The sequence below is a fragment of the Balearica regulorum genome, chromosome 6 (genome assembly GCF_011004875.1).
Source record: "Balearica regulorum gibbericeps isolate bBalReg1 chromosome 6, bBalReg1.pri, whole genome shotgun sequence".
Lineage (NCBI taxonomy): Eukaryota > Metazoa > Chordata > Aves > Gruiformes > Gruidae > Balearica > Balearica regulorum.
Genome location: NC_046189.1, coordinates 35,737,702 through 35,759,579, shown reverse-complemented (window position 1 = coordinate 35,759,579; position 21,878 = coordinate 35,737,702). Strand labels below are relative to the sequence as shown.

Genomic DNA, 21,878 nt, shown 5'->3' with positions numbered 1-21,878 from the left:
AAGACAAAACCCCAAAAACCTTAATACAAGTTAAAGACCAAAAAAAAAGCATAGACAGAATTCTGCTTAAGACAAGAAAGAAGAAAGCAGCAGTATCCATCTCCTCAGATTTTCCTTCTTTATTCCTGCATACACACACACAAAAATAAAATATAATCAAGAGGACCACTGCAACAGATTTCAGTAATCCACCTTTCCCAAATCTTTAACAAATAGTTTCTGGAAAATTGTTAACAAACTTAATCCAGTACACTGCACATCCCTTAAAATTACTGGTATTTAGTCAAACTCATTTTTACTCCTGAGAAAAGTAGTAATTGATTTTGATAGCAGTTTACAGTTTTGTAAAATAAAAAGCGACCTAGCAATAGTGAGCAATGCAGTTACACATACTACATTTTTGACCTGCCAAGACTGAAAAGACACAACAAGTCTTTATATTATCTTTACCATTGGGGCTTTTTTTTTTTTTAAAGAATACAAGCTATAAATTACATATTTTCTACAAAATACTCAAACCCTTGACAATTTTTACTGTAAAACAAATGCTTAACATTAGCTGCCTGTCAATATTATTTTTAACAAACAAATGGAAGACTGTCAAAGAAAGCACGTTTCCATTGCCATTTTCCTCCTGAATAGCATTTTTTTAATAAAAGCTTTTGAAAAATAATTTCAGAACTTCATTTGTGTTGCTTTCACTTCAACAATAAATATGTATTCCTAACCTAACATTCACAAGAAATATTGCCCTGTAAGATTGCTATGATCATGTCTTCTCCTTAGTATTCAACCAAAAAGCAAATTTCAAATACAATACTCCTTGTAGAAGACAAGACATGAGGAAGTAACCCCACTGAAAATTGCAAGTTAATCCTCAATGCAAAAAGGCTAGTGTCAGACTTCTTTCTCTGTAAGAAAAAAAGAAAACCCAACACATTGCCTATTCTGCGTTAGGCACACAAGATCTCTCTAGTTTCATGCTAATGAAAAAAAGGGTATCAATATTAAAAATTGAAACCATTTTAAAAACACTCCAAAACACCACACACTTTTGTAGATTATATTATCTGACAATGCACGCTAAACAAAGTATCCATCTCTCGTTTTTATCACCTTCCTAATCCAGCTTTCTATAGAGATCACACAAATCCACTGCATATCTTGTACTACAGGCTTAAGTATGTAAAATAGAATTTGTGCAAATCTCTCACTATGAATAATCTGAATTCTTCTTAGACTCAATGTAAGAAACAGCTATGCCTTACTTTTTGTTTTCTCATTCTGTCTTGCTCATAAAGTGAAACCCTTTTTCAGTGCTGAAAACTCATTTAAAAATGTTATTAAAAGAGACTGTAAAAATCAGGCTGTGACACACTTTGCGCTCAATTCTACTTACACTTATAGTATGCTAGATATATCCACATGCAGAATTGTCCAACACGCAACAGAAAGAAAAAAAAAACATAATAGGTTAACAACCCTCTTCCAACACTACCATAGGCAACATGAACCTAACATTTTCCCCCAGAAAACACAATGGGAGGTCTAAACAGGCACCCACGATAGCCGATACGAGGGCAGCACGCTTGCAGACTACTACGGCTAACCCGAGGGGCTAAAGCCGAAAACCCCACCCCGCAACACTTGGCACCCCTACGGCCCACCGCCTCAAGGGCTCCAAGGGCCCCCGACTGGCTCCCTACCCCCGGCTCCCAGAGAGAGAGCGCCTGCCCGGCGACCAACATCCTCCAACAAGTAACCGCGACAGCGCAGCCGGGACAGACCCCAGGCCGGGCGGCGCAGGCCGAAGGCGCAGCCCCGGGGCGGACAGGCGGGCCGACCGACGGCCCCACGGCGGGGCGGCGCGGGACCGCAGCTCCGGGCCCCCGCGCCGTGCCCCGCTCCGCCGCCAGCGGCCAGCTCTGCCTATATTAGGGAAGGGAAACGGGGCCAGCCTTTCCCCGCCGGACCGGGACCCCCCCCCCCCCCCCCCCATGGCGTGCAGGTGCAGTCGGGCCCCGCCGCCAGCCGGCCCCAACGGCCGCGGCACGCGCCCCTCCCCCCCGCGCGGGCCCGCCCGCTCCGGCGGCGCGGCCGCCCTCCCTCAGCGGCTGCCCCCCGCTCTCCGCACTGCGGGCGCGGCCGACCGCTCCCCCCCACCCCCTCCGCTCTCCTCAGCGGAGTGAGCGGCCCCACCGCCGCTCTCCGCCCGCAGGGGCGCCTTCCCCGGCGGGGCAGCGGGCTCCTTACCGCAGCAGCGCGGCCGGCGGGCTGAGGCCGGCGCGGCGGCGGCGGGCTCACGCACGAGGGGCGCTTAAACCCATTGCCAGCCCCGACAGCCGCCCGGGTTCCTCCTGCTGCCGCGGCGGGGAAAAAGGCCCGCCCCGCTGCGCCACCGCCGCCAATAGCCGCGCAGAATGCTAATGATTAACGGCCGCGCGGGCCAATTAGAAGCGTGGCGCTCTCCCCCGGCGCTACCGGTGAGTGATGCCTCTCAGCGCTTACGCGGGCGCAAGCCCGCCCAGATAACAACAGCCAATCGAGGAACGCCGCTGCGTTGACAGGCGGCCGTGACCACCAATAAGAACCCCATCTCGGCGCAGAGACCGGCACCTCACCGCCCGCCCACTGTGGCCCGCCGACGACCACTGGCAGCGCGGTGGCGCGCAGACGTACTGCTCCCGCGGCTAATGACAGCCCGCGTGTGGCCTCTTCCTCGGCCTCCCTCCCCCGGGCGGCGGCAGCCCTCCTCTGACCGTAACGCGCCCGAGCAGGTCCGCTGCCGCCTGGGATGCGGTCTACCCCGAGCAGCAGCACCCCCAACCCCGCTGGGTTGCCCCCCGTTAGCCCTCCCGGCAGGCCCACGAAGCGCCCGCACCCCCGACCGGGCCGGCGCAGGGCAGGCTGGGAGCTGTAGTCCCGGTTCGGACGTGCACCCTTCCACCCTCCGGGCCCCTCGCCCTGGCTCCAGCCCTCAGCGGCGCTTTCCGCCAACCTTTAGGGCGGGCGACACTGGCCGCGGCGCCCCGTCCTGCGGGCTCCTCGCTCACCTCAGCCCTTAACGCCATCTCTGCGCCTGCTACCCTCTCCTCCCAGCCAACCGGCCCCTCTCGAAACAGCCTCTACCGTGAGGTAACCGCGCTGTTTTCCTTCCCCCTTTCCGCCCCCTCCGGCTCCCTCAGCTCTCCCTCTCTCCCCCGCACACCCTCCCGCCAACGCGCACCATCCGAGCGAAGCAGGGGCCGGTACGAGGCACCGCCAGGCAGGAACATGCCGTTTAACTCGCTCCCGGGGAAGAGAGACGGGGTGAGGAGGCAACAAAAAGCATAAAGAAAAAACGGTCCCCGGGCCCGGAAGCCCCGCGCGCGCGACGGGCTGCGGCGGGAAGCGCGCGGCTGCGTCCGCGCGTGCGCTCCCCTCCCCCCCCCCTCAGGTTCCGCGTCATTTCCGGGTGGCGGCGGTTTGAGTTCAGAGCCCGCGGTGACGTGGGGTGGTGGCGGTCGGAGCCGTGAGGAACGCGACGGGGCCTGGCTCAGCGGTCCTCGCCTGTGAGCGGCTCCTCGGGGTAGTAGGGAGCGGGAGGGGCCGTTTCCAGCCTGTTCCGTGTGGTTGCGCTGTGGTGTGATGCGCAGTGGCCTGGGAGGAGGTGGGGGGCGGTTGTGAGGGGGCGGCCTGGGTCCCGCCTTGCGTGTGGAGGCTGGGCTTAAAGCGCGGCCTGGCCCCGCGGTGGACTGGGATGTAAGGAGCTGAGGGGCTTCCTACTGAGCGGCGTCGGGGGATGCCCTAGGTGGGAGTCACCCCTTGTAAAGGGGTGAGCTTCCAGGTGACTCTTGTTCTTTCTCAGCCATGTTTGTGCTGGAAGGTCTTGCTAGTTCTGCTCACCCTGGCTGTTGGGTTATCGCAGCATGTGCTCAGGTAGTTCTGCTATCGCAGGGTGCTGCTGTGTGCAAGGAATTGCATAAGTAAAAAAAAAAAAAATAATGCCCCTAGGCAGGTATTAACGTGTCTGTTCTCCTCTGCTAGCCTTTGGAAGAACTTGTGTGCTACAGAGTCTTGTGATGTCCTTTGTTCTGATTGCTTTTTCTTGTAATACAGGTGGGTTGACCCAGGCTGGAGGCTGGGTGCCCACCAAAGCCACTCTATTACTCCCCTCCTCAACTGGACTGGGGAGAGAAACACTTAAAATGCTGTATTCTAATTGCTTGGGTAGTTTTTCAATTCTTTATTATTCCACTGGTGGAAAAATGATTGATGAATCAATCAACCAGGGTCCTATGATTTTCTTAGAACCTTAAATTCCCTATTAAGTTTTATTGTACATACAGTCATGGAGCAGTTAGGACCATCAAGATGAAATTTATGAAGCAAATATGCTTGATGGAAATACTCATTTGTTTTAGGCATCTGCTACTGAGCTGCATTAAAAACTATACATATTGGTCTGTAAAAATAATTAGTGGGTTTACATTATATTACCAGCTTGTCTTGACAAACAGCTATTGCAAAACTTAGTCATTCTTGAAGTTCTTGTCAGTCTTGCATTCAACCTTGCAATAAAGAAACATATCACCTGGGGTAATGTCCTCAACAAGTTGGGTCTCAATACGTATCTCGGGAAGGATAAGCGTCTGTAGTGAAATGCAGTATAGCAGCAGTAATGACAGAAAGAATTCTGGATCTTTAATTTTTTTAAAAAATTTTATTTTACTAGTATTTACACTGCCCTTATTCCTCAGTGGTTGGTTATTTTTCCAGATCACTTATGAATTCGTTGAACATAATAGAAGTTGGAGCAGATTCCTTTGAAATATTGCTGGTGTTGTTTCTCTTGTATATAAACAGTCTACTTGATTGTATTAAAAAAAAAAGTGTCAGTGCATTTTTTCACATAGCAGCTCAGTTTTTGTAAAAGTTTGAGGGACTTTCTCGAAAGTTTTCCTGGAAATTATAATTACTGTACAAATATGTTTATAAAACTTATTCTGTTTTAATTTAATTAATTTTGAAAAATAGCAGAAACCGGACTACATCGACCAATTTATAGGTACATTGTTGTAGATTCCCTTCAAAAAAATGTCAATAAACTTGGAAGATAAGACTCACCTTTACAAAAGGTGTATTGACTCCCTCCAAATAGACACAGTTATCCTGGTGTTCACAAGTTCTACACTTCATAACTTTTACTGATTTTTATGCCCTATAAATGCATCATACTGTAGTTTCATGAGTCTTCCCTGCTCCTGCTTTTAAAAGTTGGCATAATTTTCCTCTAGCTAGTCCTGAGATACTAAAGCAATTTTAGATTAAAAGTTACTGGGTTTAGTAATTCAGCTATTTCGTCCTTTATTTCCTTTAAAACACTTCAGAAAATACTGTACAGTTTTAATTTTTTTACTCATAAAACTTTTGTAGCTGAATGGACTCTGAGTGAAAAGTTAGGTCTCCGCACCAAACCTTTTAGGTGTATTTTGTCTGAGAAAACTGAAGTTCCAGAGCTTGTGATCTAGAGACATGGGAAGGTTGACACGATGCGTATTACAACATATTAAGGACACAGAAACAAATAAAAAAAATGTAGTTTGCGAAAACGTGCACTAATCTTTCTCTCTTCTTAGATCTTCTTAGTCTGCAATGGGTAGAAAAACAGACACAAACTGGTCTTCTGCTACACTGACTAAATTTTTTTTTTTTAAAAAAAGCGCTGTTTAATTTGTTGATGTTACTACAGTGGTGTACCTAATTGATCTGTCTCAAAACAAAATATAAATGACCACCACTGCCAAAGTCATTATACACAAGTAGGGCATTGATTCCCAGTATAATTATTACTTTAGCAAACCAATAAAAGGTAATTTGGTAGAATTAATTTCTTTCTCTGTCTTGTTTCATCACTGTTTATTCTCATTTTCTACACGGCCCAAATAAATCTTTCATAGGGTCAATATACCTTTCATAGTGCCTTCTATGACTCTGGATATCATAAAACAGTGCTGCAGGCATGAATATAGACTGAATATGGGTTTTTTATCACTGCTGTTTAGTCATAAATCATGACAGAGATCTTTGAATCTTCAGGATGTGATTTTTTTTTTTTTTGTATGATCATTAAAAAGCGCATGTTTACAATAGTTGAAGTAAACTTAAAAGGTTTGGAAAGAACTATGTAAGTGTTACTTTAAAAGAAATAGTAGTATATTTTAGTGGTCTTAAGTTCTTAAAACTTAATTCTGAAGTGCGTGTCCTCAGGCAATCATATCTCAAGCATCAAATATTTTACCTGAGGTATTTTTTACTTGCCATGAACTCCATAGTAATCAACTGCAAGAGTGGTAGATTATATATGCACAGCAGATGGCAAAGTCCATCTTTGAAAGCTTGTAGTCCAAGTTAAAATAATAGTGTAGATAAGGTACATGCAAAGGACTGGAGCATAAAGTTGATAAGTAGGAGAATATTGGGGTAATGTAGTTATGCACACTACCTTGCCAAGGAGCAATGTGTGAAAGGTTTAGAAATGCACAACTCATATTACTGTCCTGTCTTGCGCTCACACTAGTCATTGTATATGTTTTTGTAATGGTCATTGTTGGTTGCATGTGGAGTTCTTTAATTATTCACCATGCATTTCTTTAATTATTCACCTAGAGAAAAAAATAAAAACTTGTGCGTATCTGGTAGTTAGTGCTTTCTGTGTTGCTACTTTTTAAGATAAACCTGCAAAGTCAGTTTTAACCTTATTAGTGACTGATCCAGAAACATTTTTTATGGTAATATTGCTATGTACTGATGAATCATATGTACCTTCTCTAACTCAGATTTATGCTTCTGAAACTGCATGGGATTTATTCAATGTTTCAGTGAAAGAATCTTGTCATAATCTAGTTCAACACAAAGTTAGTTATGTCAATATTTCATTCTCATGTTGCAACAAGCTATGTAGCAAGCTGATCAGACGTATATCATCTCTTCTTTTATAGCATAGAAAATCATCACAGAAAATGAGTCAGAAATTTTCTTTAGGGCTGAATCACAGAACTGAGTGTTGAACAGTTTTGAGTCCACCAATCCTGCGGCATATTTGTTTAATGTTGGCTCTACAGAAATGTTTAGTGTTTGTTTTTGCCAGCAATCTTGAAGTACCTTAATCAACTTTTAAAGAAAAAAACCTCCACAACTCTGGAAAATATTGTGATAGAACTATTGAAGGATTATGATTGCTTTCCCAACAGTTAGAGCTGAAACATTGCTGTTTGCTCAACTGAGAGATGAAGTGGGTATTTACCAGAGCTTTATGCCTTCTTTTGTGTGAAATGCATCTTTTGGGTATACGGAGCAAGCCAGAAGCTTTCCTTCTTATGTTAAGCAAATTTCAGTGATGGACATGCATCAAAGAGCCTTGATACTGATCGTAATGCTTTTATCTGTTATGGAATATTCCGGAAGCCCAAGGTATAAGAATATTGTTTCTTTAAAGATAAGAGAGACATTCCACTTATAAAAATGGAGGGGAAAAAAAAAAAGCCGCAGTCAATAGTGTAATCACATTTACTTGACACAGAATGTCTGGTTTTCAAAAGAAATCCGGATTTCCTTTCTCTATAACTGGCTATTTCATTGACATTAAAAAAGTATCCCTCTTTATCTTTGGACTGGTTATATTCTAGAAGGTCTTTAGTCAGAAGTTTGTGTCAGGAGGAGGTTTAGCAGCACTGGGCTTGTCTCTTGTTAGGTTAGCACCTTGAGTGCATGACCTGATAGGAATCAAGGGGGAAAAGATCCTGTCTTTTTCCTGATAGTACCAGACTTACTTGAGAACTGGGCTTTCTATACCTTTCTATACCTTGTTTGTGCTATTGGAAGCACAACAGCAGCCTCTCTCCAGCCATGGAGTTCTTATTGCTGTGTGAATCACTTGCATTCATCCAGTGAGTAACATCAGGTTTTAGGTCCTTGAGTTACATATTTTTGAGACAAGGATACTTGTCTCAGTACTGACAGTGCCTATTTTTTATTTTGCTCCAGAAGCGGCAACTTCCCAGTAACTTATTTTTGCAGTGCTCTCTAGCCCTCTATTCTTTACCTTTTTCTTTGGATCTCCCTGATTTTAAGACAATATTAACTGTCAAACAGGACGGGACTTGGCAATGCGAGAGGTGTACAGCAGGGGCTCAGCGAATCCCACTCCCGCATCCCCGCTCTGCATCTTGCAGCACCACGGCCAAGAGCTCGGTGCGCCGCGTTCCGCCGCGGCCGAGCCGCCGCCGGGGTAAGCACCATGGAGAGGGGCTCTCGGGGGCCAGGCAGTTCCCACCGTCTTGGAAAACTTCCAGTGGGAACCCCCTCTCCCATCCCAGTGGAAGGATTTCTCAGTTTTAGTCTAATGTAGGCCTGTGGAAGATGACGCGTTAGAAGATGTCAGTATAGTTGCGCTAGAATGAAAGCCCAGGCTCTTTCAACCTGGGCTATAGGTAGATATAGTGCAGTTATAGCTAGCTTCTCCTCACTGAAGAGAACGTAACTTCAGCTGGAGGAGTGTACATCAAGTTTTGTAAATAAAATTTCATAAATGGAATTATTCAGGAATACAGACGTACTGTGCTTTCACTGTAGCATATAGTTTCATCTGAATCAAACTGTTTTATCTCCTCACCTGTACTCCATCACAATAGAAGGAAACTGTTGCAAACTCTCTTTTGCATGATCATGCTTTATTAAGTTGATTAACTGGTTGCATTGTCCCCACTTCTATCTTTGTAACCAGTCACCGTAAAAAAGCAAGCTACTTAGTCCTGCAGATCCTTGAAGCAAATGACCATTTAGCTCAGCACATTTCTTCTTATGAATATAATGGTTCGTCCCACCAAATCGTATCTGACTTCTTCCAGGTTACTTCAGGAATATGTCATTATCAACAAATCTGAGTGCAACATGTTCAGAATTTTGCTGTCAAAGCTGGTGGTACAATATCTACTGTTAACAATACAGGAAGCATATTTTGGCTGATATTCTTTGTTCCTGTAATTGTTAAGGTAATCCTGCTCCTCTCTCAGGCCATGAATCGAAAATAATTAGGTAATGCTTTGATGTAAAAGTTTGTTGCTTTCTTCATGTTTAGTTAGCACACTGCTACTGAGCAGTTTAAATGTTTGTTTGTTTAAAGTCTATTGGGAGAACAAAAATTAATATTTATTCTCTGATCCTGCCCCCTTGGACAAAATGAATGAAGAATGCACATTTTTAGTCTGAAGCACAGTATGAGAATTTTCATTGATTAATTCTGTGGTTTAAGACTGTTTCTTTCTGAGGGGAATAAAGTTTCTTTTTTTTTTTCTTCTTTGTCTTTTTTTCTTTTTTTTTTATTTCCTCCAAACTGGGTGTATTTTGTCCTTTTTTCTGGATTTGATTCTTAGGATTAAAAATTGTAGAAAGCTGTTAGTTCCATCATCAGAAGATTAAATAACCTTTTTTCTCTGTAACTTTACTGAAAGATGTTTACTAAAGGAGTTATATTTCAATGTCTATAAGTAAACTCTATTTGAATGGCCAATAACTTTCCTCCATGAATAGGGAACTTTCTTAAATAACTATTTCATAGCACCAGTGAAGTGATACCTGCTGACCTCTTCATACTGGAATAGTTAGAATATTTTATTGATACTGAGGTGGTGGGCTTTTCCTCCGTCACCTGCCTTATTTTATCCTTCCTAGGAAGATTTCTCAAGATTTGAGAAAAATTGGGTAGATATTGAATAGTTCAAGACGCAGTGATTATTGTTGGTCCATGAAGCTTTATTCTGTAATGTATTGCAGACTTGTCTTTTAAGTAAGACTGTTTTGTTTTGTTTTGTTTTGTTTCCCTTAGGTTCAACATGGCTAGTACATTCCAGGAAACACCTACACTTGAAGCTTCTTATTCAGAAAATGTTGATGCTAAGCTGTCCTTTCTACCTGAAAGACTGAGAAAGAAACTGCTTCCTTTTCAGGAGAAAGGAATCATATTTGCACTTCAGAGAAATGGCAGGTAAAATTCTTATTGTATCATATGCTAAAAATAATTATTTTAGGTAAATGTAAATTAGTTTTTACAAAGGCTATGCAATACCAGGAGCTCTTAGGTGAGTTACCTTACAGAAATCTTTTCTAAACTATAAGATTATGTGGTTTAAAATGAGGGATGGTTTTGGTTTTTCCCCAGAGGATGAAGAAATGTTTAATGATCCATTTTTGCAAAGGAGGATTGTAGTATCAAAGATCTCTTCATGTAAGAAGAGGTTGATATCAGTAGGACCATCCTTTTTGTCATGTTAATAGAGAATTCTTAAAATAAGTTAATTCACATTTGTTTCTTTAGTTCTTAATGGCGTGGTAGAGCTGTTAAGAGAATGACTAACAGATCTTGATGCATCTGTGTGGTATTCTATTTTAAACTTAGTACAATTCTGGCATGTAATCAGAGTGTTCTGGAGCTCACTGAGCTGCAACAGCAGAGCAGAAGAAGCCTTTACAGAGTGCTCAGTTAGCAAGTGCAACAACTGATAGAGCAGGCATTCAACAATTAAGTACCTAATAAATCGGAAAAATAGTTTATGCAGCAGAGGCTGGAAATATTTTGCTGAGTAAGAGCCTGTTACTGAGTTACAGGGGCAAAGAAGAGGGAAGGGAAGTGCTATTTCCACATTTATAAATTTTAGAAAATTTAGGCAATTGCAACCTAAAGGTGTGAAACTACTGTATGTTGTTCTTTTGGAAAGTAATGACATTTTAGATGTCTGGCACAAATTAAATTATTGTAGCTTAGGTTTTAAAGAAAGATGAAGTTAGTTTCTGATAATTTCATCATCTTGCCTAGAACAAGAGGCTTAGGGTCTAAGGGAGTTGCTTGCTAATGTTTGTGAAATTTTTTGCAGGAGAAAAGAAACGTGCACCTCTTTTTCTAAAGGTGAAAGATTCTAATAAGGGGAAGTGAGGTTTATATAGTATGCAACTGAGATGCTTTTGTATATACAAATAGTGAAATAACAGAAGACATTAAATGTGCATAGTTTCTTTAATGTTAATTAGTGTAGGCTAGTGGATGTATTTGAAAAGCGTAATCTTTTGCAGCCTATTACACAATATAGAAGTTCCTCCAGAAGCAGCTTAACTGTAGGACTAGGTAATTTTTAATCAGATATTTCTTCTTTTTGTTTGAGAAGTAACAATTGTCTGCAATAAGTATCTAAAAAGGTTTGGAATACCTAGGCTAATGACTCTCTGTCAAGGGGGGAATTATATTATTTTCATTAAGGTTATGGGCTTTATGTTGTTTTCATTTCTGGAAACCCTTCACTAACAAAAGACTGAGTAATACGGCACCGTTGATTTTACTGTGGCATGCGTATGAAAGTATTTTCATCGTGATTGCAAGAAATCTCATTCCCTGGCACAGCAAATTCTGTATGTTAGCTGAGTCAAATTGAGGAATTGCGTGCACACTCTCAGCCAGCCTCTACATAAAGTAAAATGTATTAAGTCAAACTTTCCCGAGGAGTATTTTTTTAAATCTGTCCCTTGCTCAGGAAATCTGATTTTCTTTCTGTCCTAAAACAGAGAACAAGAGCCTCTGCTTGTAGCTGAATATTCTTATTAGTTTGTCAGCCCTTGGCTCACCCAAGTCTTTCCCTTTTGTGCACTTCATAATGATTGAAGCCTTCTTTCAGTGTTCCCAGTGGTATATTTTAGCAGGATCTGGTACTTTTATAGAAAAGTGTCTTATCTAGTTTTAAAAACATACAAACATAGGACTTGAAGTAAGCAGTATGTGCATCTTGGCTCTTCTTTTTTTCTCTCCCTCAGGCTATGCACTCTCTTTGCAGTGATCACTTAATCTGTGCTTTGCTCTAGTGGCAGGAAACTGGTGTAGAGAAAGTGTTCTGTTGTTGGCTGAAGAGATTCAATTAATATTATCTCAGGTCAGACAAGCACCCAGTGTGAAAAGGGACTTATTATTACAACAAACTTTTATTTCTTGCGTGGAAGGGGCTGGGAGTAAGCTATTAATTCCCTTGTCTTTTCCCAGAGCTTGAAATAAATATGCTGTTGTGATTTGTGCTTTTGATTCATTAGTAAATGAATCAAAGGCTTTTTCAGTAGATGTTCCAAAGGCATTGTCTAGACCAACAGAGACTGCCTAACACTTTTCTAGCAAATAATAATTCTAGAGCCAACAAGACAGTGTATAGTTCAACATATGCTGAGATACCTTTTAGCTCACAGACATGCCTTAAAGATAAATAACTGCATGGCTGCTTATTCCTTACTAGAGATTATTCTTCAGAAGTGCAGTTGAGAATGAATAGGTACTTAGTGATGGAAACAATGTTTGGTCTTTATAATCTCAAACGTTAATTTGCAGAAAAAATGAGTACACACAAATTGTGTCCTTGAAAACTATTTTATACGTAAAAACCCCACCCTATAGTCTACATGTTCAGTGCATTGGGCAGGGATAGGGAGGATTGGAAATGTGTCTATTAATAGAATTTTTTAGACCTTGAGGAAGAGATTAAGCTTTCTTTGTCCAGACTCTGAACTAGATAGCCTGAATCAGGTGATTCTTCTGTATTAGCCATTGAGTTAGTGTGAAAGGTATCATTTCCATTTGAGTTTAGTGACTAAGGGAGTTACATTTCTAACTTTTGGAAACTGATATAATAAGAGAGAATACATTCAGTCTACGTTTGCTTCCATGCACATTTTAGTTTGTGCTAGAACAGTAGGTCTTTTTCTCTTACACTTTTGTTTAACTGTTTTTCCCTTTCATTCTTATTTTTGTAATTTTTACTGAGTTTGGTTCTGGGTTTTATGTCGTCTATTAATCTATCTTTCTCCTTCTGTATAATGCCACTGTTGATTTCTGTCTGGTATTGGTTTTTTAAGTTACCAGAGCTTTTGTTTTACTTTGCTTTTATCTTTACTAGTTTTTTTGATCCATGATTACTGATTAATTTGCTTTTTCAGTGTATTTATTTTCTTTGGTCTCTTGTCTTTGATAGTAGCTATGAATAAGAAAATTTCAGAGAAGAAAATAGATTTTTTTTTTTTTCTTCCCTTTCCATTTTGAAGGACTAAGCCTAGATGCATGTTTACATATCTGTTACTGTCTATGTCTAATTTTTCTGTCCTTTGTTTGAAAAGGTCATAGGTTGTTGCAAGTCTGTGTTGTGATGAAATGCAAGACCAACTGCTTTTTACCATTGTCTAAAGTAGTCTGTTTCTTTCTTCTTCTTTTTTTTTTTTTTTTTTTCCCCCAGAATCAGCTACATAGTTTAAAGGAACACTTAACAAAAATATTCTACAGGCTACTGTTGGATTGTCCCCCAGTATTATTTCTCAGTATTTCTCTTCTGGGAGATATGGCGTCGTTACTTTCAGTTGAATTTTGCTTTGCTGTTTTCATCTCTATTATAAGTCCTCAAAAACACTATTAGCTTATTAGTTTACTTAACATCTTAGTTTAACTTAAGCAAGTAGCATACAACTTCATTTACACAGTGAAAACATTAACCATTGATTTCTAAAGAAAGAAAAATGTAACAGAAATGGTTGACATGGAAAGTTCATATTTTCTGGACCTATAGCTATCTGTAATTATCACTATATTGGTTTTGACATCAGTATTTTTGGAGGACATCTATAAGAAGATTTTTTTCTTCAAGCTTTATTAATATTGGGCCATTTTATTTTGAATAAGTTGCTGAAAATCTTAGTGAATATTCTGACTATTTCCCTGTAAGTACATAACAACGACTATATATCATTCTTATATGCTGCAGGTAAGGATGTAGAACGTATAAGTACCAAACAGAATATCCTTTAATAACTCCAAATGTTGTAGTATCACTGTTGTTGTGAGACTGGAGTTAATCTGAATTCTTGTTATTAAACTTGTGACCAATTTGATCTTAAGATGGAGAGTTCAGAATTTAACATGAAGATGAATTCAAAAACAGAATGAATGATGTTAATCATAGTCTCTTTTCAGAGATCTACTTAGTCGTTCTGGTTTTGTCACACTGACTTTAATAGGTGTTGAATTAATTAAATTTGCATGTTAGAAAATGAAATTCCATTCACATTTGGGTTTGGGGGGGTGTTGGGGTTTTTTTAGTCATGTCTAGGAATATTTGTATTGATGTTTCATTTTTATTTTAATTTCTACTTAGTGACTTGAAGCATCAAATGCCATCAACAAGTGTCTCCATTATTTGTAGATCTTCAGATCAAAAAGAACTAGGAATAAAAATAATTGTAACTTCTTAATGTGATTTCTGTCTCTAGTCTCAGTAGATTGTGGTTAGATACCCTGAAAAAGATATGTGAACAAGGCATAAGTCTCTTGCTAAAGTAAGAAAGAAATCTTTTATTCCAAAATACTCAACAACTCATTTTAGGTCTATGAAATGATTATAATTCTGTAATAAATCTGAGTCCTTAAGCCCTGCATCATAATGATGAGCAGTTGTTTCCAGTCTTAGAAAACAAAGCTGAAAAGTAATCCTTGGGGAAAAAGAACAGAATGGCTATTTAATGAATATGTAGAGGATCAAACAGTTAATACATTTCAGCAATTAAATATGGACTAGCTCTGTGAGTACTATGGTTTTAAAGGAAGGTTTCTCTTTTTAAAGACGATTTGTAATGTTTCAGAGTACATTTCACATCTGAGAAGTGTCAAAGGAGAGAGAAATGATTAAATGAAGATGCTAGCTCACAGAATGAGATTCAGATGCAGGAAGTATGAATGAGCCAAATTCTGCAGAGCTTTCATGGCCAAGGAGGGTTGTTTGGAAGTGATGCTGGAGGAACTGGGAGGCAGTTCAAATGGAATGAAAAATGCATTGTCAGTAAGTGAATGTAGAATGTAATTCAGGAAAGGAACTGTGTGGAGTTAAAAGATTTAAGAACAGAAAAAAACCCAATGGTAGTAATCTGAGAAATTACCTGGGCTTAAATGTGGACTTTTAGCAGCAGGAATAAAGAAGAAAATACAGATTTTTAAAAATGCAGGGCACAATTTGTTAGAATGGAAAAGAAGAACCAAGTGACATGAAGACTACAAGTGCAGGTAATAGGTTGTCAGCAGTGATGAAGAGAGGGGAAATGAGTTTAGTGTTAGCTGTGTGCAATGAAAGTTTGCAGCGGGAGAATCCACAATGAAAAATCGGTGTGTTTAACTATAAGCATCAGGGAGAGGGCAGAATTAAAGTGCTCAGTTTTGAGTATGTGAGATAAGCCACTTTAATGCAAGTGAGAAAAAATATGGTGTTAAACTAGTATGAGTCAAATTCTGACTGACTTAATGGAAGGAGAGGAAGAACATGGGCAAAAGTGAAAACTACCCCAAAGGTAGCTGGATAAACAATTGAAATTCACATGCTTTATGATGTCTTTGCACTTGTGTTGAAGAAGGGACAAGTTAGAGGAGGTAAATTAACATAGAAAAGATCAGCAGAATTGCTTAGTTCAGAGATGTATGTCAGAAAAGAAGTGAGATATTCTGTCAACAGTTGAATGGATCGTTGTTTTTGAAGTATTTGGAAGGTACGGAAGTATTTTGAAGTATTGGCATGGAGAAGGAACCAAGCGTAGGAGTAAACTAAACACTGGCTTTGAGAGCTTGGGGTACTGGAGGGAAAAGATATTGAATCTGGGAACAATTAAAAATGGAGAAACTAGTGATGAGACACTTTTCTAGGTAATTCTTTTCCCCGTAGCCTGGTTCAGCTCACTTTAAAGGAGGAAGACGTGAAGAGAGTAGTTGTCTGCAGCTCTTGCAGTGCAGCTCACTGCAGGGGGAGGGTCACTGGGGAAAGCAGTGCTTATTGGAAAAGTAGTAAGTACCCACATTTCACTGAAAGTCACTAGACTACATACTAAGGAAGAGCTAATGTTGATCACAGGTATTTCAGTCACGCAAATTAATACTGAGGTTAAGGTTTGTAGCCTAGATTGTCAGTAGTTGAAAGCAGTTGGTGTTATTCCAACTGTTCTAATTAACTGAAGTAAATTTTTCTTGCATTGAGTCAGCTGGTGAACCAATTTGTCTCTGAAGCCAGTGACTGAATGGGTAGAGTTTTCACTATCACTGTTAGGTGTCTTCTTGACTAGAATTTTTATCAGTTAACAGTTCAATTAATATATTCTATAAACCTATTAAGTGTCTGAGCTTAACCTTCAACTTGACCACTTTGATATGTGTTATTCCATGCATCTTTGTCAAAACTAAAATACTAACATATGTTGGCAAATGTTCTCTCATAGATTTCAGATCTTAATAAAGCATTTTAGTTGTTTTTTCAGCTACATGTTGAGGACTGTTGGAGAAAAGCACAAGACAGCACAACCATTTTCCTCTACATTTCTTTAGAGAATCTTTAACACTGCACATGTGGCAATTTAGTGCATATTACATTAAATTGAAGGTTGATTCTTTATTATTTAGGTTTTTTAAAATGCCTAGTGTGGTTCAAGAGCAAGGGTATCATCTAGCTTAAATCTTCTGGGGCTCTATTTTTGGTGAAACAACCTTGATTATTTTTGCAAGGAAGTCAGCTCTCTTTGTTCTAGTTTTAGGACTACGTGCAGTGATTACTGACACACATATGTAATGGTTGCTTGCGCAGTTTTATATAAAAATGTACTAAGTTCAGATTCCTTAAATAACCCTTGGTTAAGATGTTAGTGCTAAAGTGTTGGCTTGTGAGTAGGAGGTAAATTGTATGTTGTAGCGTTATATAAAACTGACTCACATGAGTAGGTGAGAATCCCAAGAATATCAGGACACCCACACTAGTGAAAGAAAGATGCGAGCTTCCTCTGTACAACATGTTCCAAAGACTGCATTAATAAAAACAGCTTTAATTTGTTTAGGTAGTAACAATTTTTCAGTGTTTTAAGAAATGAATTGCTACTGCTGGCTGTTTGTCTCAGAAAGTGCATTTAAAATTGAAGGAGTTTGTTCTGAAAAAGTTACCTGCGATTCTAATTATTTTTTTCTGGATAAATAGCTGTTGAAAATTAATCAAAAAGTTAAATTATCCCCACAGCAAGCAATAGTTGTATTGGATTGCTCTACCCCTATAGCTTTTAATCCTCGGTGTAAGGAAGCAGAACTGTCTAGAGGATATTATTGCAAAATATTTCTGTAGTTACAAGAAACCTGTAGCACTGTATGACTTGGTAGATTTCTTGGTTATATAGACCTTAGATATATGCCAGTGTTAATCGGCATTCTTGCAAGAGTAAAGTTCAAAATGAGATTCTTTGTCTTTGCAAAGATGCCTTGCTGAAGTAACCATAATTAATGTAAGAAACTTTAACTGTATTGTTTGCTTAGTTAATATTGCTGACATTTCAAAAGGGGTGACCTGAATGTAACCCAGACACACAGAAATAGAAATTATTTTCATTTAAAATTTTTCCTTCCCTGAAACTCATTTTATGAAGCTGTTTTAGTATTAACCTCTTCCTGATGCAGACTATTTCTGTGTGGCTATATGACGTATGCCACATGAGCTTAGCCTCAATTTCCTTCTGCTTCCCCAATCAACTCATCTGCTTAAAATTTTGAAGATCTGCCTCTCCTTCTGCTTTACAAAGTTGGTACCAATCTTCTTGACATCAACACAATCAGGACCTCTTTCTGTGCTCTTTGAGGTTTGAAAAATTCTGCTTTCTGTCCTTCCAGAGGCAGAACTTTCCTGACCAGAGCTTTCATAGGGCTAGGTTTTAGATTCTTCCTTAGTTCCTTCACCTGTTTTTTGCTAACTTCTGGTTCCTCTCCAAGGTTTACTGTAGTAAGAATCTGTAAGTGCACCTTTGCATGGTGCATGATACCTTTACAAGACTGTTTTGATAGTGCGTGCGAACTCATGAATGTCTGGTTCTGGGGTTTGGACTTATCCAGCTTTGTGTGCTTCCTTAAAGTATGTGATTCTTTACATTCAGAATAAAGCTTCAAACACAGTGATGGGTTTTGTGTATAACCTCGGGTGCTTGCATTTGTTCTCTTTTGTGTGGGGATCAGCAATAAGGTTTTGGACCTATGTGCACCTGAGGTGAACCAACACAGTAGACTTCTTGCTCTCTTCTATGCATGCATAGTCACTGACCGGGATAGGTTCTCACACAAAGCTTCCTGTTTTGCTCTTTGCATTTTAAGGGAAAATGTAGTTTTATTTTAAAGCTAATACATCTCAAAATGAAAGGGTTATTAAATCCTAGTGGAGACCAGGCTATGTGGTTCCCTTCTATTTATGAAAGATACTACTGTGTCTGAAGCCCATTGCTAACCCTACAACTGCAAAAGGGTTATGAATAGTAGGAAGATTGTAGCAGCATGTGCAATGCATCCCAATGAGATTCTGATACTTTCTGTTAGGAAAAAAATAACAGATTTCCTTGATAAATGGACAGAGATTCAAATGGTAGTCACAGGATTCACTATGAAGAAGGGAAACATTTAAAAATTAAATGGGAAAGAATCTGGAAGAATCTGCCATGGACTGTGTGCTCTTTGCACGATTGGACTTTGCTGCTGACAGTAAGTGTAACTGAGACATCTAAAATGATTTTTTTTTCCCTTGCTTTTCTGAAACTTTTGACCATGTGGGCTGAGCTTATAACAGGATATGAAACTGCATATCATGGCTCTGATTTATATTCTTGGATAGAGCTGTTATTAAGGTGTCATATGAACAGATGGGGTATGAATGATGAAGCTCAGATTGGGTAACTACCAGTTGAGAGGAAATGACTAATTGAACTTCAGAGAACAAGAAGTCTGTCTTCTTGCAGTCAAAATATGTGAAACAAAAATACATATTTGTCCCTTCAATGTAGCTGAAGATCTGTTTCTTCTGCTTTGACAGCATGGAACCTTTATGTTCATGTTGGCAGCTTGTCTGACTGCAATAATATAGAACATACTGAAGTTTGTTTTAAATAGAGGCATATTTTTAAGATTATGTAAAGCAAAACGTAAAGTATTGCTTTTTAACAGCTTAATGCAACTATTAGATATCTAAGTTCTGTATGATCTGAGCTATAATGATGGGACAGTTCTTTACGTTTCAAATCTAATTGTTGTGATTATAAACTGGGAACACTTGATTTTTTCATTGCACGAGTCTAATGAAAAAATTTTGGACTACTCGTATTTTGTAACTACATTAAGCAAGCATCTTTTAAGGTTCTTGTTCTAAAACTGTGAAAACTGCAGAGAATGAATGCTCTTAAATGTACTAACTCATAAAATAATTTCAATATCCTCAATTTCCACTTACATTAGTTTTATTAATTTCTACCTGTATCATAAACTCATCTTGTGTATTATGTCAAAACTTTTATCAAGTATCAACAATGTTAATTAATTGCCATAAATCAGCAATTTAAAAACTGTAGCACTTCAGAAATTTGAGTATGAACAGTGTGGATCAAAGAAATGATTCATGTTGCTAACTGTATCATCACAGAGGACTTGACATGTTCAGATACTCTAACTGGAGCTTTAAAAACAATTTTGTGCACCTGATTCATATCAATCTGTGATGTATGTAGTTGAATGTTTGAATGACTACAATTGTATGGATTGCAAGTATAGGAAGAAAATCCAAATTACTTATGACAAAACTATTTCATCATTGGGTGGGAGAAGAGAGTAAATACTTAACTAAATAGCAAAATATCACGATAGACAGGTAACTTTTAAGCATATGGGTGTTTCTGTGGAATCTCTATTTGTATTGGTACTGCAGAAACAAGAAGGATAAAACTTTGTTGATCACTTTACCATGTTTATCTTTTAAGGGTGGTTATGTTGTGGATAAAATGATGGCAGTTACTTTGTGCTTCCATTTGTTTACCAGCAACAACATGATGAGTTTCTGTAAATATTTAAAAGGCAGCAACTTTGTTGCTGCTAAATAAGAAGTTTAACTTCAGACATATTAAGCGGAAGTTAATAGACCTGAAAACAGAGGATGCTCTAGTAGCAAAGATTCTACGAGCACAGTCTGAAAATGAGTGCAAAAAGCAAACCACAACAATTTCTTATTCTTCGGCAGATACTCAAGTCATCAAAATTTAAATGGCTACAGTTCACTCTAATGAAAAAAAATCTCGTTTTATGGAAAAAACATCTGTTCCTGTGGTTGACATTTTTAAGGCTTTTTATTTTAATTGCTCTTCAGCTTCTAATTGTCAGAGCAATTTGTAAATCACTCTGAATTTCTTCATTTTAGCTTGTTATCCTGAAAGAAAGAATGAGGGTCCAAATAGTTAGTTCACATATGCTAAAGAACAGTGCAATAGGATCTTACGTATTCTGACTTTGATTTCTGTGTGCCTGAATTGGCATAATTAACATTTCATTATTTATGCAATTCTACTAAAATGTAAGTTGATGTGCTGTGAAGTACTGTATTTGTCAGCACAAGTTGGCAAGGAACATTTGTATTCCTGTCCTCTTTACCATATTTCCTTACTACCAGATGCTACTTGGATGCAATGTACTCTCCGTTATTGCTATATTTGTACATTTGCTCTGATATCCTTGTATTAAATATACTATATTGTTGAAGAAGGTCTTTGGTTTATTCTTGAAATGCCTGTGCTCTGTAGCTAATTGCTGTAATCTTATTCATTTTCTGCATTTGTGTAAGGAGTTTTAAAAACCCTGCAACACTAGGTTGTTGTGCATTCCAATTGATTTCAAGCTTCAAACTGTTCTCAAAAAACATTGTTAATGTACTGAAAGCACTTGGCCTCTGAAAGAATCTGCAAAAAGAAAGACTTGTTTTGTAAACTTCAGTTCAAGCAATTAACAATGAGTATTAAATGAAAACAAAAATCAGTCTTTGAATTGAGCAAAAACGGACATTTTAAAATTAGAATTGTGTATTACTTGTCTGCAAATAAATGTCTTTGCCCAGCTGCAAATCACAGGCATTAAGGCCCCACAATCATGAGTTTCCACTAAAAATAATTCTCTTTGTGCTTTTTTTCCCTTTGTAAATCTGTGCAGACCTGAGGGTTTTGTTTTGTTTTCTTCCTTTCTTTTCATTGCTCCATTCCTAACAACTTGTGGGGGAAGTATGGTTGCAAAGCTATTGCAAGTAGATAGCTTGTTACTTACAAAAAAATTAAGTTATATAAGATATATTTTTAATTATTTTTGTGTGAGTTGAAACTGATGAAATTGGTAGACATTGAAATTTACAGTGGCAGATGGAGTGAGTAAACAGCAGTATACTGTGTTTCTCAGAATATCAAACATTTGTCTTGCACATCATGTCTGAAAAGTGCCAGTGTAGGTTTTCTGCTGAGATTTCTATTTTGACCGCAGAAATGTCTGTTTTGGCCCCATGGCAAGATGCATGTTATTAGACATAATGGCAACTCTAAGTTGATGGTGCTACTACGAGCATTAATCATTAGTGCAGAAAAGAAGATTTCGGTTTTAGTTTTGGATAGCTACACTAATTTCGGAGTACCTAACACTAAAAAAGCAGTTCTGTATTATTTTAAAAGACTTTGGGTGTCAAAATACAGAACATTTATATCTTGGTGTATTAAATTTTATTATAGACATAAAGACCATGAAGATTTTTTCCATTTTTTCATGGAAGGCACGTTGTATTTGAGTTACAGGATGTGGTGGATGCGTTTATAGTTATGTGGCACAAGAGTAGAAGTTTCAATTTCCTTAGAAGTTGCAGTGGCTGGGAACAGACTATGAAGAAGAACTAATCCAGAGAAATTAATCAAGACTAGTTTGCGTCCATGACTGAAAGCTACTGGGGATAAGAAGTGAAAAGCACAAGGCAGAAGGATAC

At 39.2% G+C, this 21,878-nt stretch overlaps 1 protein-coding gene across 9 annotated transcripts in view; it reads left to right on the top strand.

The window, feature by feature from the left end:
* Nucleotides 1–2,666: 2,666 nt before the first annotated feature.
* ZRANB3 (zinc finger RANBP2-type containing 3) overlaps nucleotides 2,667–21,878 on the top strand; it is a 51,094-nt gene continuing 31,882 nt past the window's right edge. For 3 of the 9 annotated variants that reach the window (XM_075757213.1, XM_075757210.1, XM_075757205.1), the window contains exons 1-2: nucleotides 3,668–3,826; nucleotides 9,866–10,024. In XM_075757213.1, the coding sequence (XP_075613328.1) occupies nucleotides 9,873–10,024 (152 nt within the window). In that variant the 5' untranslated portion in view covers nucleotides 3,668–3,826; nucleotides 9,866–9,872. Of the gene's footprint in view, nucleotides 3,136–3,165; nucleotides 3,310–3,464; nucleotides 3,569–3,666; nucleotides 3,827–9,865; nucleotides 10,025–21,878 lie in introns of those variants that run through there. The other 6 variants (XM_075757207.1, XM_075757214.1, XM_075757206.1 and 3 more) reach the window with 6 other exon arrangements.